The following is a 13,014-nucleotide window of genomic DNA, read 5'->3' as shown; positions in this document are numbered from 1 at the left end:
CAGGCACATCAAGATCTAGGGTCTTAAGGGCTCCTGTCTCAGCCACACCCCAGGGGCAGGTCATAGGTAGGTGTGGCAGTTACCAGAACCCTCACTAGGGGTAGTACTTCCAGGTCAAAGCTGGAACAGCTACCCACTACATCTCCCCCTTTTATCTAAATAAGAAAGTTCTAACCTAATACAAAACTATATACAATAGGAATGATTATCAAATATTGTCCAGGAGGAATAAGGAATAATGACCTAGACAAGATGGAACTACAACCAAAAGAAACAACAAGAGACATGTACTAAAATACTAAAATACAGAGAAGTCTAAAACATAGGTAAATGACATGTTACAATGATTATTCCAAAAGGTGTCCTATCCTAAAGAACCTAAATCTAATACTTAATATGTTCTAGCTAAGACACAAGAAGATTGTAACTATAACTGTTAGTGTTCAGTCCCATCAAAGACCTAAAAAGAAATACAATAATAACTGAGAAATGGGAGAAGAATGCAAGCAACTTTTGGGAGTCTTGAGAGAGTAGACAGAGACAGCTGGCAGCCTGGACAGTCATGTAAAGTTTCATCCTCCCAGTTTACCTGGGAGATCTTATGTATTTCCCCTTCCTAGGGTGATCCATGCATGTCCCTCTTATCATCCTCCTTGTTACCTAGCTTCTCTGGGGTTTTGGTTTGTAGACTGGTTATCCTTTGCTTCACATCTAATTGAACAACAGTGTTGTCAATTAGTGTTTTTGATCTTAATCACTCTGACAGGTGCAAGACAGTATCTCAGAGTCATTTTGATTTTCATTTTCCTGATGGCTGAAGATGTTGACCAATTCCTTAAAAGTCTTTTGGCCATTATAGATTATTCTGTTGAGAATTCTCTGTTTAGATATGTACCCCATTTTTAATTGGATTACTTGGTATTTTGATGTCTAGCTTCTTGAGTTTTTTATGTATTTTAGAAGTCAGCTCTTTGTCAAATGTGGGGTTGGTGAAGATCTTTTTTCCAATCTGTAGGCTGCCATCTTGTCTTATTAACCATGTCTTTTGCCTTACAGAAGCTTTTCTGTTCAGAAGGTCCCATTTGTTGATTGTTGATCTCAGTGTCTGTGCTACTGGTGTTATATTCAGGAAGTAGTCTCATGCCAACATATTAAAGTCTACTTCCTACTTTCTCTTCTGTCAGGTTCAGTGTAATTAAATTTATGTTGAGGTCTTTGATTCATTTGGACTTGTTTTCTGCTTGGTGATATATGGATAGATATGGATCTATTTGTGCGCAAACATACACACACACACACACACACACACACACACACTTCACTCATATTCTGCAGTAGCTCTCACATAGCTCTACACAGCCATCTCTTTCCACAGCACTGCTGTTGCTCCCTCACAGCCAAACTCTGGACAATCACAGGTTACATTTTCAGGGCCCTACCATTTCTCAAAACACAAGATAAGTCAGATAGTTTATCTTAGGCTAGTAATGTTACACTGACTTATGCATGTAGTTCTAAGTTGGTGAGGGGTCCCAGACATTAAGCAATTGGCTAAAACTTGAGCAGTCAGGTATGTGCAAAAAGGGAGCTACTGCAAGGACTATGTCTTGGTGTAAACAGCCTTGCCTCGATTTAGCAATGAACAATACCTGAGAATCAGTCTTTGTATATATATTCTATAAAGCTGAGTCTGTTTTGGACCAGTTCTAAGGTCTTTGCAAAAATGTGTAAAAGGCTGTCTTTGAGATGGAGAATACTGTTAATTTCCTGTGCCAGTTAAGAAGAATGTTTTTTGGTAATATTTCTGTACATCGGAATTATACAGCTTAAACAGAAATCCACAGCTAAATGTGTGCCCAGAGATGTAAAACACACTACCAAAGGGCTGTGGAAAGCACCCCACAGCTGTTCTAATCAGGGAATTATGACAGTGGCACCAGAGAAAGTTACAAACATCAAACAACCAGTTTCCACAGCCAGTGTGACCCCATAGCTTTGCCAGGTTGGGCTCTCCATCAGGGAGTTCTATGTCTAATGGGTTGACTTGTCAAACACTAGTTGTTAGTTGCTGTATACTCCCACGGCCCTCGGCAGATTGCCATTTTTACTATGTTGATCCTACCTATCCGAGAGCACAGGAAATCTTTCCATTTTCTGATATTTTCTTCAATCTCTTTCTTCAATATTTTCTTCAATATCTTTCTTCAAAGACTTGAAATTCTTGTCATAGAGGTGCTTCTCCTGTTTGGTTATAACTCCCAAGGAAATAGAAGCAGTCATTAAAAGTCTCTCAAGCAAAAAAAGCTCAGGGCCAGGTGGTTTCAACACAGAACTCTACCAGAATTTCAAAGAAGGACTAATACCAATACTCCTCAAATTATTCCACGCAATAGAAATAGAAGAAACATTGCCAAACTCTTTTTACAAGGCTATCATTACCCTGATAACCAAGCCACACAAACACACACACACAAAAAAAAAGAAAGAGAATTACAGACGAATCTCCTTCATGAACATTAATGCAAAAAATACTCAATAAAATACTGGCAAACTGAATCTAAGAAATATCAAGAAAATCATACACCATGATCAAGTAGGCTTCATCCCAGAGATGCAAGGAGGGTTTATCATATAAAAATCTGTTAATATAATCTACCATATCAACAAATAGAAAGAAAAAAAAAACACATGATCATCTCATTAGATGCTAAAAAAGCCTTTGACAAAACCCAACACTCCTTCATGATAAAGGTTTTGGAGAGGTCAGGGATACAAAGAACATACCTAAACAAAATAAAGGCAATATACAGCAAGCTAACATCTAACATCAAATTATAAGTGGAGAGAAACTCAATGCAATTCCACGAAAGTCAGGAACAAGCCAACACTATCCACTCAGTTCTAGCCAGAACAATAAGACATCAAAAGGAGACCAAGAGGATACAAATTGGAAAGGAAAAAGTCAAACTTTTGCTATTGAAGATGTCATGATAGTATACGTAAATGACTCCAAAAATTCTACCAGGTAACTCCTACAGCTGATAAACAATTTCAGTAATGTGGTGAGATACAAGATCAACTCAACAAAAATCAGTAGCCCTCGCTATACAAATGATTAATGGGCTGATAAAGAAATCAAGGAAACATTATCTTTTACAATATCCACAAATAACATAAAATATTTTGGGGTAACTCTAGCCTGCTTTTTTTTTTTTTTTTTTTTTTTTTTTTTAGGTTTTAAAAGTGATTTTGAATTTTTTTTATGTAAATTTATTTTACAACATCATTTAGTTCAACATAATAGCCACAGATTCCCCTGTTCTCCCACTCTCGCCCCCCCCTCCCCCTCCCCCCACCCCACCCCCCTATCCCACCTCCTCCAGATCAAGGTCTCCCCCGAGGACCGGGATCGACCGGTAGACTCAGTCCAGCCAGGTCCAGTCCCCCCCTCCCAGACCGAGCCAAGTGTCCCTGCATAGGTCCCAGGATTCAAACAGCCAACTCATGCAACAAGCCCAGGACCCGGCACCAACACACAGCTGCCTCCCAAACAGATCAAGCCAAATGACTGTCTCACCCATTCAGGGGGCCTGATACAGTTGGGGGCCCCTCAGCCTTTGGTTCATAGATCCTGTGCTTCCATTCATTTGGTTATTTGTCCCTGTGCTTTATCCAACCCTGGCTTCAACAATTCTCGCTCATATAAACCCTTTTCTTTCTCACTAATTAGACTCCCAGTGCTCCACCAGGGGCCCAGTAGCCTTCCTATATACAATGGACAAAGAAGATGAGAAGACAATTAGAGATACATCACCCTTTACAATAGCCAAAAATGACATAAAATACCTTGGGGTAACACTAACCAAGCAAGTGAAGGACCTATATGACAAGAACTTTAAGTCCCTGAAAAAAGAAATTGAAGAAGATGTCAGAAAATGGAAAGATCTCCCATGCTCATGGATAGGCAGGGTTAACATAGTAAAAATGGCAATCTTACCAAAAGCAATCTACAGATTCAATGCAATCCCCATCAAAATACCAACACAATTCTTCACAGACCTGGAAAGAATAATACTCAACTTCATATAGCCTGCTTTTTTTATATGTAGAACTCAGGACCACCCTCAAAGGGTGGCACTACTCACAATAGCACATCAATTACTAATTAAAATGACTAATTAATGACAAACTAAAACTAAAATTACTAATTAAAACTAGCCAGCATGATCCTCAAGTTGAGCACTAATTGGTGTTGACTTTTTATGTGTAACTCCAGTGTGCTTTGAGTTCTCCATTGTTTTAAATGAAATCAGCATATATTCTGTTTTATATGATAATGATGTGGTGACATATTGTGTCTCCAAGTATATTGTTATCTGGCTCTGGGTTTTTATTAATAAGACTACTTAACAATTTGTCTTACACAAGGGTATAAGGAACAGTTTTTTTCTTTTGCATTTTTATGTCACATTATGTCACCTAGAAATATTTTTGAAGACATCATTCAGCTCTTCCCTGAAATAGCTTTATGTCAGATTCTGATTAAGTCTTTCTTAACTTTTTGTAAAGTATCCTTGCTAATCTCACAAAGTCTAAATACACTGTACATGCATGATTTCAAATGGAAATCTCAACCTTGTTCTACAATTTTTCAGTTGTTTATCCTAATACAATTCTATATAACTTCACTCTGTTACTTCATGTACAGATGTCCAGGATCACTTAGCTCTTCTTTCCAGAACTATGACTCATCCTTAGAAGATCAAATTAAATATCTTCTCTGAATCCTTCATGTCCTCTATCTTGGCCATATTTTCATCATAGAACTTAATTGGATTTAATGTTTTCTATTTCTAACTTTTCCAAAAAAAAATGCAGAAAAATGGCATCTTTGTGAGAAAAGAATGTTATGTAACTTAAAAAGTTTTATAATCTTTACAGTCAGAATAATTGGTATCAAATCCTTGATTGATAATATGTAAGTTATTTATAATCTTTATATCTATAATTATTCATAATAGTAGTGACCGCCCCCCCCCACACCCCATCTGAGACAGTGTCTCCTGTATCCCAGGCAAGCCTTAAACATACTATTTAACTAAATAACTAAAGGTGACCTTATGTTTCTTATTGACCTGCTTCTACCTTCTATATATTTGGACTACAGAGTCACATCATTACAACCAGATAGTTCAGCACCAGGAACTGAATCCAGGTTTTCAGGCTTGCTGACCATGCATAGCACTGTCAACTGAACCCACTCCCCTGCTTGCTTGCTTTCTTTTGTTTTGGTTTCTCCTTCCTTTCCCTATGCTTGTCCACCCGATTTGCTACGTAGCCTAACCTGAGTGTGGACTTGTGACATTCTTGTTTCTGTCATCACTGGCTCCAAAATTGATGAAGCAATGAAGCTGGTGTTAGAGATATGTGTCACTTTCCCTGACCCAGGAGTTATCTTAGCATACCACTGGACAAATACAAACAATTTTAAAATTTATTAGTATGTTGCATAACAAGTATGATTGAGTAAACAAATGAAGGAGTGGATGAGTGACTGAGTGGGCTTTTAAAAATACCTCCTTAGACTTTTAGCTGCTTTCCTGGTAAATATTCCAAATTTCTTTTTTTCAATCAGAGGTATCTTCTGTCTTTCATTAAATTTAAGTATATATAGAGTTTATTTAGTTATAAAATGTATTTGTATTTCTGAAGTATCAACAATTACTATTAATTTTCAATCATTTGGAGAAAATAATAAGTATATCAAATTTGTTATTTCATTGCTATTGTTTAGGGTAGGTCAAATGATATTGTTCAGCTGAAGTTAAAACTAGTGCTCCCTAAAGAGAATCATCATACAATGTACTATTTTTATGTGTATGATATATCAAACTATAATGGTTAGACGACTAATTGCTTTTCTTTTTGCATTATCACTCGTGGTGCAGTTAGCTTTTCATAAATGCTATCCATCTTATAAATGTTATCATCAGTACCAGCCGGCGGTTTGGGAACTTTTGTTTCATTTCTGGGGCATCTGTGACTGTTTTCAACTCTGGACTGCTCTCAGCAGTTCCTCTCCTTGTCATCTGGAATGTTCCAGACTCACTGAGGTCTTCCTTTCACGAGACTTGAGCACCTGGGCTTCTTCTTTATTGCTACACTGCAGTTTCTGTGTCCTGATGCTCTCCAGACAGTCCCTCAGATCAAGAGATTTCTTCTGATTGACCTAATGGAACTACTCTCTCTCTTCTTGAGAGTGATGACACTACTTGAGAATAGTCTTTCCAAAAGACACAAGAGACATCTTTGTTGGGATTTTTTTAAGAACCCATCCATTTCTTTCCCTCACTATGGATGGAGGGGTCAGACAAAATGCCTATCAATACTTTACTTTTTAACCATTTTTGGCCTCTTCCTAAATTGCTAATTTTATGACTAATTACTTCACCTAATGACTTAATGCATAAACGCTTTCCAAGAATGACATGAGTTGATGTCATAATAAAGATTTCTGCCGAATATGCTTTGCATTATCTGCTCCTTCTTTAGATGAAATACTCACTATTGTCTTTTAAATTATGTTAAATTGAATAACTATTGTGCCTATAGATTCATATTTGAAATATAACAACCAGCCGGGCAGTGGTGGCGCAAGCCTTTAACCCAGTTCGCGGAAGGCAGAGCCAGGTGGATCTCTGTGAGTTCAAGGCCAACCTGGTCTACAGAACAAGATCCAGGACAGGCACCAAAACTACACAGAGAAACTCTGTCTCAAAAAACCAAAAAAAAAAAAAAAAAAAAAAAAAAAAAGGAAAGAAATATATAACAACCCTACATGAAAATAAATTATGAATTATGTGTCATTCAAAATAGAAGAGTAAGTAATCCTCATGACAATGATCTTCTTAGAAAGCTATTAGATTAGAAAACAATATTGGGTTCAGTTAAGAAATGGTATTTGGTTTATTAATGAACATTCTCATACAAGTAGCATGTTTAATAATTTCACCTAAAAAAAACTTCATTCTAGACAGATGGGATGGCATATGCCTATAATCCAGAGCTAGGGTGACTGAGGCTGGAGGATTACATATGTAAAGCTTAACTGAGCAACCTCAGACTATGTCTCAGAACAACAAAAACAAATGTCAAACCAATGAAGACTTTGCTCAAGTGGGTGTTTTATAGGGAATGAAGTTTCTTAATGAAGTTTTATATATATATATACCACCTTATTTGTCTTGTTTCACTTTATTTAAGAATAACAGGGATAAAATTAGTATACAAAATAATAGGTTTCAGGATAATATAAAGTAAAACATAAGGAAAAATAAATAAAAAAGAGAAAATTTGGTTGTTATTTTGTTTATGTTTTCAAACAAGGTCTTGCTATACAGCTTAGGTGGGCCAAGATCTCAGGGATTCTTTCAGCTTTATCACAGACATATGTCATGATGCCTGGTTAAGAGAAAATGAAAACAACTCTCTTCTTACCTATTAGTGAAAATAAGAAACTGCGTATTAAAGAGTTCATTTCTATTGCGTTGAAACCTTGATTTTGAATACATTTTCTTAATTCATATTGTCTAAACTGTGAAAATTTGACAACATAAAAAAAAACTAAGAGAAAACCAAAAATTGACAATGTGTGCATCATTTTAAACTGAAGATGAAGAACATGAATACTTGGGCTACATGGTGAGTACTGTGACAGCATAGACTGAATAACAAGAACTTGTCTCAAAAATAAGTAAGTAGATGAATGTTGGGACTGAAAACGTTTTACATAACTTATTCTGAAAATTCTATTCATACCTTCTCTGGTTTGTCTTTCAGCTCCATGTGGTGGCCACTTTTCTGCTCCAAGTGGAGTAATTCTCTCACCAGGGTGGCCAGGATACTACAAAGACTCTTTGAATTGTGAGTGGGTGATTGAAGCTGAACCTGGACACTCCATCAAAATCACATTTGAAAGGTCTCTGCAAATATTTTTTTCTAGCTTATACAGAAATGAATAGGCATTAAACTAGTTGGCATTCACCATATCCCTTACTACATCAATAAATAATTATATTAGAATAGTCAATTGCTGTATCTTGAATGCTTAAGAAGGTCTGCCCCCTTTTGACCTTTCAGTGTGATCTCAAGTTAATTTTTTATTTGTTTACTGCTGTAGCTTTACTATTAAGATATGCAAGACCTTTTTGCTGTACATATGCACAATACTGAGATATGACCTTTAATTTAATGAGTTTAGTTGTCCTGTATTTCTAAGAGCTCATGAATTCAGCTCTGCTAGATTTCCAGAAACAAAAGGGTTATGAAGAAAAACGAATTCAATACAGCCTCCAAGTATAATACACATATAGGTATTACCATATAATCACCCAAGTAAATACAGGATGCATTCACCATTTTCTCTTGTGACCCCATTTGCCCAAAGTTCTTTTATGACCCTGGTTACACATGTATAAAAAGTAGGTAAACAAATGAAATAGTCACTGATGTTAAGTCACAAAATATTTACTTTAAAACAACTTTTGTAATACATAAAATTTTGCCATCTATTAAAGACAAAAGCAAAACTGATACTCTGGAACAGATGTGATCATTTAATTTTACATAGAATTAAATCCTGAGTTTCAGAGTATAGAATACCTAGTTTAAGATTCTGTGGTTTAAACAATAGAGCTTTATATTCCTAAAATTCTAAGGACTAGGAGTCTTAGATCAAGGATTCCCAGGGTTTCTTTTTCTGATCTCTTTCTTTGGCTCTGTCCTCTATCCACTGTTACCCAATTATATATATAAAGTGTGTATGTGTATTTCTATTTCCTAGTTAGTCCCTGTTTCACAGATGTGAGGGTATATTGGATTGAAGCCCAGTCTCATGATTCATGATTTTATTTTGTCTAATTTCCTCTTTACAACTTATTCTCCATCATAACATTCTCATGATATGGGGGGCGGGTTAACATTTTAACATGCAGATTTGTATGGGGCATAATTTTCCACATGAAAGTTATATGCATATTTAAGTCTATTATTTCACTTTGGTTTTCAATATCATATTATATAGCTGAGGCTAGCTCATACTCATTATGTAAGCCAGGATCCCCTTGAACACTAATTATCCTCTGAGTACATTACAATACTTAGCCTAGAGTGCTCATTTCAAACTCAAAATAGTTTCGCAGGCTGAATGTGCTTGGGCATGCTTCATAGTCCAGCATGGTGAAGTCTGAATCAGGATGACTGTCAAAATCTTTGCCATATGGCAATTAGAATGACTTAAGAATATGTCAATGAGATCCTCAGTATTTAAGACTGAACAGCACAGTCATATTAATAGACTTCTTTCAAGTATTCTCTGAACATACATAAATATATACATACATACATACATAAGATCCTTTAACTAAAATGTTCCTTTTGGGACTTGATTCCTTTGTCTCTTCTTCCTCCCTTTGCATGAAAGCATGAAAGGTTGTATTTTTTTATGTGTGCGCATATGTAGGTGGGCATGTGTCAATGAAAGACACATGCAGTGGAAGTTGATGCTCCAATTCTTCATGTGAATCGCTCACACTCAGGTAGTCAGACTTTGTGTCAGATGCCTTCACCTGCAGATCTCTCTCATTGCCATACATATGAGTCTTCACTAGAAGGCTTTGATGGAAATATATGTAAAGCACGTTTCCTCTCCTTCTTTCTGGAAAACTCTTGAGTTTTTAAAATATCCCATGCCCTTTGTAAGAAGGGCCTTAGATGATCACCTGGCAGTGGCTGGCAAGGACAGGAGGAACTTGGCAACAGATGGATGAGCAAGTACTTCAAGTTATTGAGCCAACAGGTTTTATTCCTTAGATTCACAAATTAAACCATCACTTGAAGTTGGGCGTGCATATGTCAACTGCTTCCATGTATATGGCCCTTAAAACCTGTTGATGTTTATTTTTTTCTCTAAATAAGATCTTAAGAAACAAGAAAGTATTGGGAATTACCTAACACTTACTATATTCTTTGAAACAAAGTCTTATTCTTTTTCTTATGGGTATTTTAAAAAATTAATGTGTTTAATGGAATTCATTACAATATTTTCATGGATTTAGTAGGCTCATCATGGTCCCTAGAATACTCTCCCACATCCCTCATCCCACACAGACATTCTCCCTCATCTGCTTCCTCCATTCCTACTTTGCTTCTGACTTCCACCCAACTTCTTGTAATAACAATGCAAAAAATTTAATTTGAAAACATTTGTACATGGTTTTTGCAATTAATGAACTTGATTATTATAAAGCTGTGACACTTGTTTTCCATTTCCTATGACAGAATTTAAATTGAAAATGCAACTTTTAAATTAAATTTATTATAAAAATAAATAAGTAAAAACATCACACAACCAATTTAAACAGACAGTATATACATCATAATGAACCTATATAAAGCTAAAATAGCATTTGAAAAATAAATTGTGAAGCCTTGTTGATAAGTTGTAGGCCTCCTGAAGGCCTCTCTGCTGTCACAACAAATTGAATCAGACCAATTTGGAAAGCCCAGGTTTAATGGGTAAAGCTCTCCCAGGCGATTCCCCAGCTCCACCCCACCCCCAGCCCTGCAGAGAGGAGACAAGGATGCCAGACAGGAAGAACCACTAGTCTGTTTTCTGGGATGCCCCTTATATATCCCCTGTGGGAGTGGCCTTGAGCCTCTCTGGAGGAGGAGCTGTGTTTGGCAGGCTTCAAAGGGGCAGGTTTAGGGAAAGAGATGGGGAAGGCAGCTGAAGTGGATCTTCCACCAGACTCCTTCCAAACATTCCGGACTCTCTGGGTATAGGGATACAAGGGTGCCAGGGATTGAGGTGGATCTCCCACCCAAACACTCATATTAAATTTTACACCTTCACTATCAAATGTGTTTTGTGATTCTGTGATTAAGAGCATTTTCTGCCCTAGGAGGGGACCTAGGTTCTGCCTCCAGCACCAACATCAGGCAATTCAAAACCACTTGTCACTCAGCTCTAGAAAACTGATGGCCTTTTCCATAGTCTGTGGGCACTTCACTCATAAGCAACAACCCCACATACAGACATACATATTAAAGATAAAAATAAAACTCGAAGATCTTTGAAGTACTATATAAAATGTGTCGGTTTCTATAAAGCAGGGGTCAGATTTGAAATGTATGTACTGTTAAAATCAGTGGAAAACAATACAGTTTTCCATAGAATTGACGACAGCAGGTACAGGTGTCTTGAGAAGTGCATTGGTCAGGAATGGTTCATTTATTTACTAAGGATAGCCTATCATACTCAGCAGACACTTTTCTTATGAATATGAGTACACATTCTTCTGACTGGGGCATTCCCCCACATAAGATCCTGGTACTTGGAACAGACAGATATTTCAGGGATGCTTTAGATACCAGGGAAAATTAAAAAAAAAAGATAAAAAGTGGTTGAAAGATTAACCTTAATGGTAAAGTAACTAAAATATTACGGTTCTATTCCAATGTGTCTTCTAATGCTTCCAATTGTGTCTCTTCATCCTAGATTTCAGACTGAACTAAATTACGATGTTCTGGAAGTCCACGATGGACCAAATCTTCTGTCACCCTTGCTTGGGTCTTACAATGGCACCCAAGTGCCACAGTTTCTGTTCAGCAGCAGTAACTTCATCTACCTTCTGTTTACAACGGACAATAGCCGTTCCAATAATGGATTCAAGATTCATTATGAAAGTAAGTAGCTACCGATGGTCTTTATCTTTCCATTCTGCTTGCTCCACACTTGATATTACCTAAATATTGCTAAGGGAAGTAAGATAATTACTTATTTATCTTTTAATCCAAACTTTCTTTATAAATAATAAAGCTAATGTTTAATGTCTTTATACAAGTAAATGGTACCCTGGATTTTAACCACTACCTACTTAATATCTCATTAAAAGAAAATACTGAGCTAATGTCAGAAGCATCAAGTAAGTTCAGTGCATTCATATAATTTTTTTGTATGGCTTAAGGAAGCAAATTAACCTGCAGTCATTATCAGTTTGATATACTTGAAATAATAGGATTATTTTAGCCTTTACTTCACAAAATACATTATTCTATCATATTTTACTTAAATGAATTGCAAACATTGTCAATGTAAAATACTCATTTTTTTCTGTATAAGAGGTCAACATATATAAAAATTAAAGTGTATAACATACATACATAGGATTAATAGCAGTAAAAGTCTGCTAAAACAAGCTGTACCTCAAAGTGTGGGAATCGGTTCATAATAATCACAGTTAAGAGTCCATTGCTTTAAAAGTCTCAAGTAAGGGTTGCAGGAAGGCTCAGCAGATAAAGGTTAGAGCTGTCCAAGTCTGGCAACCAAAGTGGAGTCAGAGAACCCTTATAAATGTGGAAGGTAGGAAGGGATTCCATAAAGTTGCTTTCTGACTTCCACATTTGCACAGTGATGTAAACACACTCTCCCACACATCATGCATAAGCATACAATAGTATTAAAGAAAAGAAATTCTGAAATATTTCTGTTTTAACACACTCCCTCTCTCTCTCTCTCTCTTGTATATATTGGGGGGTGTGGGTGTGAAAGGTGTTGGTGTGTTTGGCAGAGTCACATTATATAGCCCTAGCTCGTCTAGAACTTGCTATTTCGACCATGCTGGCCTTAAATTCAGAAATTTGTCTTCTGCCTACTCACTGCTGGGATAAAAGACATGTACCACCACACCTGTATTCTACTTTAACCTTTTCAATACTATTATTCATGTAGAAATGTACCTCTGGTTTACAAACGTTTTGCAAATGTATACACTGCTGACTTACTACATAGGACATATCTCTGTATAAATATGTTTGTGTGTATACATAAACCTACTTATGAGAGTATATACATGAACTCCAAATTATAGAATGCAATAAATTTCCATGTGCTTTTATATGAAAAGCAGCTCATATATGAAATTTAAAAAACAAGTTGCTACAAGGTGTTGTTAT

General features: G+C 36.4%; 1 protein-coding gene across 6 annotated transcripts in view; it reads left to right on the top strand.

Annotated features, from left to right (window-relative positions):
- Positions 1-13,014, top strand: part of Csmd3 (CUB and Sushi multiple domains 3) — a 1,154,880-nt gene that overhangs the window by 750,035 nt on the left and 391,831 nt on the right. For all 6 annotated transcript variants that reach the window (XM_028867965.2, XM_028867960.2, XM_028867959.2 and 3 more), the window contains 2 exons: positions 7,840-7,978; positions 11,558-11,745. In XM_028867965.2, the coding sequence (XP_028723798.1) occupies positions 7,840-7,978; positions 11,558-11,745 (327 nt within the window). The remainder of the gene's footprint in view (positions 1-7,839; positions 7,979-11,557; positions 11,746-13,014) is intronic.

Source organism: Peromyscus leucopus, chromosome 20, assembly GCF_004664715.2.
Source record: "Peromyscus leucopus breed LL Stock chromosome 20, UCI_PerLeu_2.1, whole genome shotgun sequence".
Classification (NCBI taxonomy): Eukaryota; Metazoa; Chordata; class Mammalia; order Rodentia; family Cricetidae; genus Peromyscus; species Peromyscus leucopus.
Note: the sequence above shows the minus strand (reverse complement) of the source record. Positions and strands in the feature narration are given on the sequence as shown.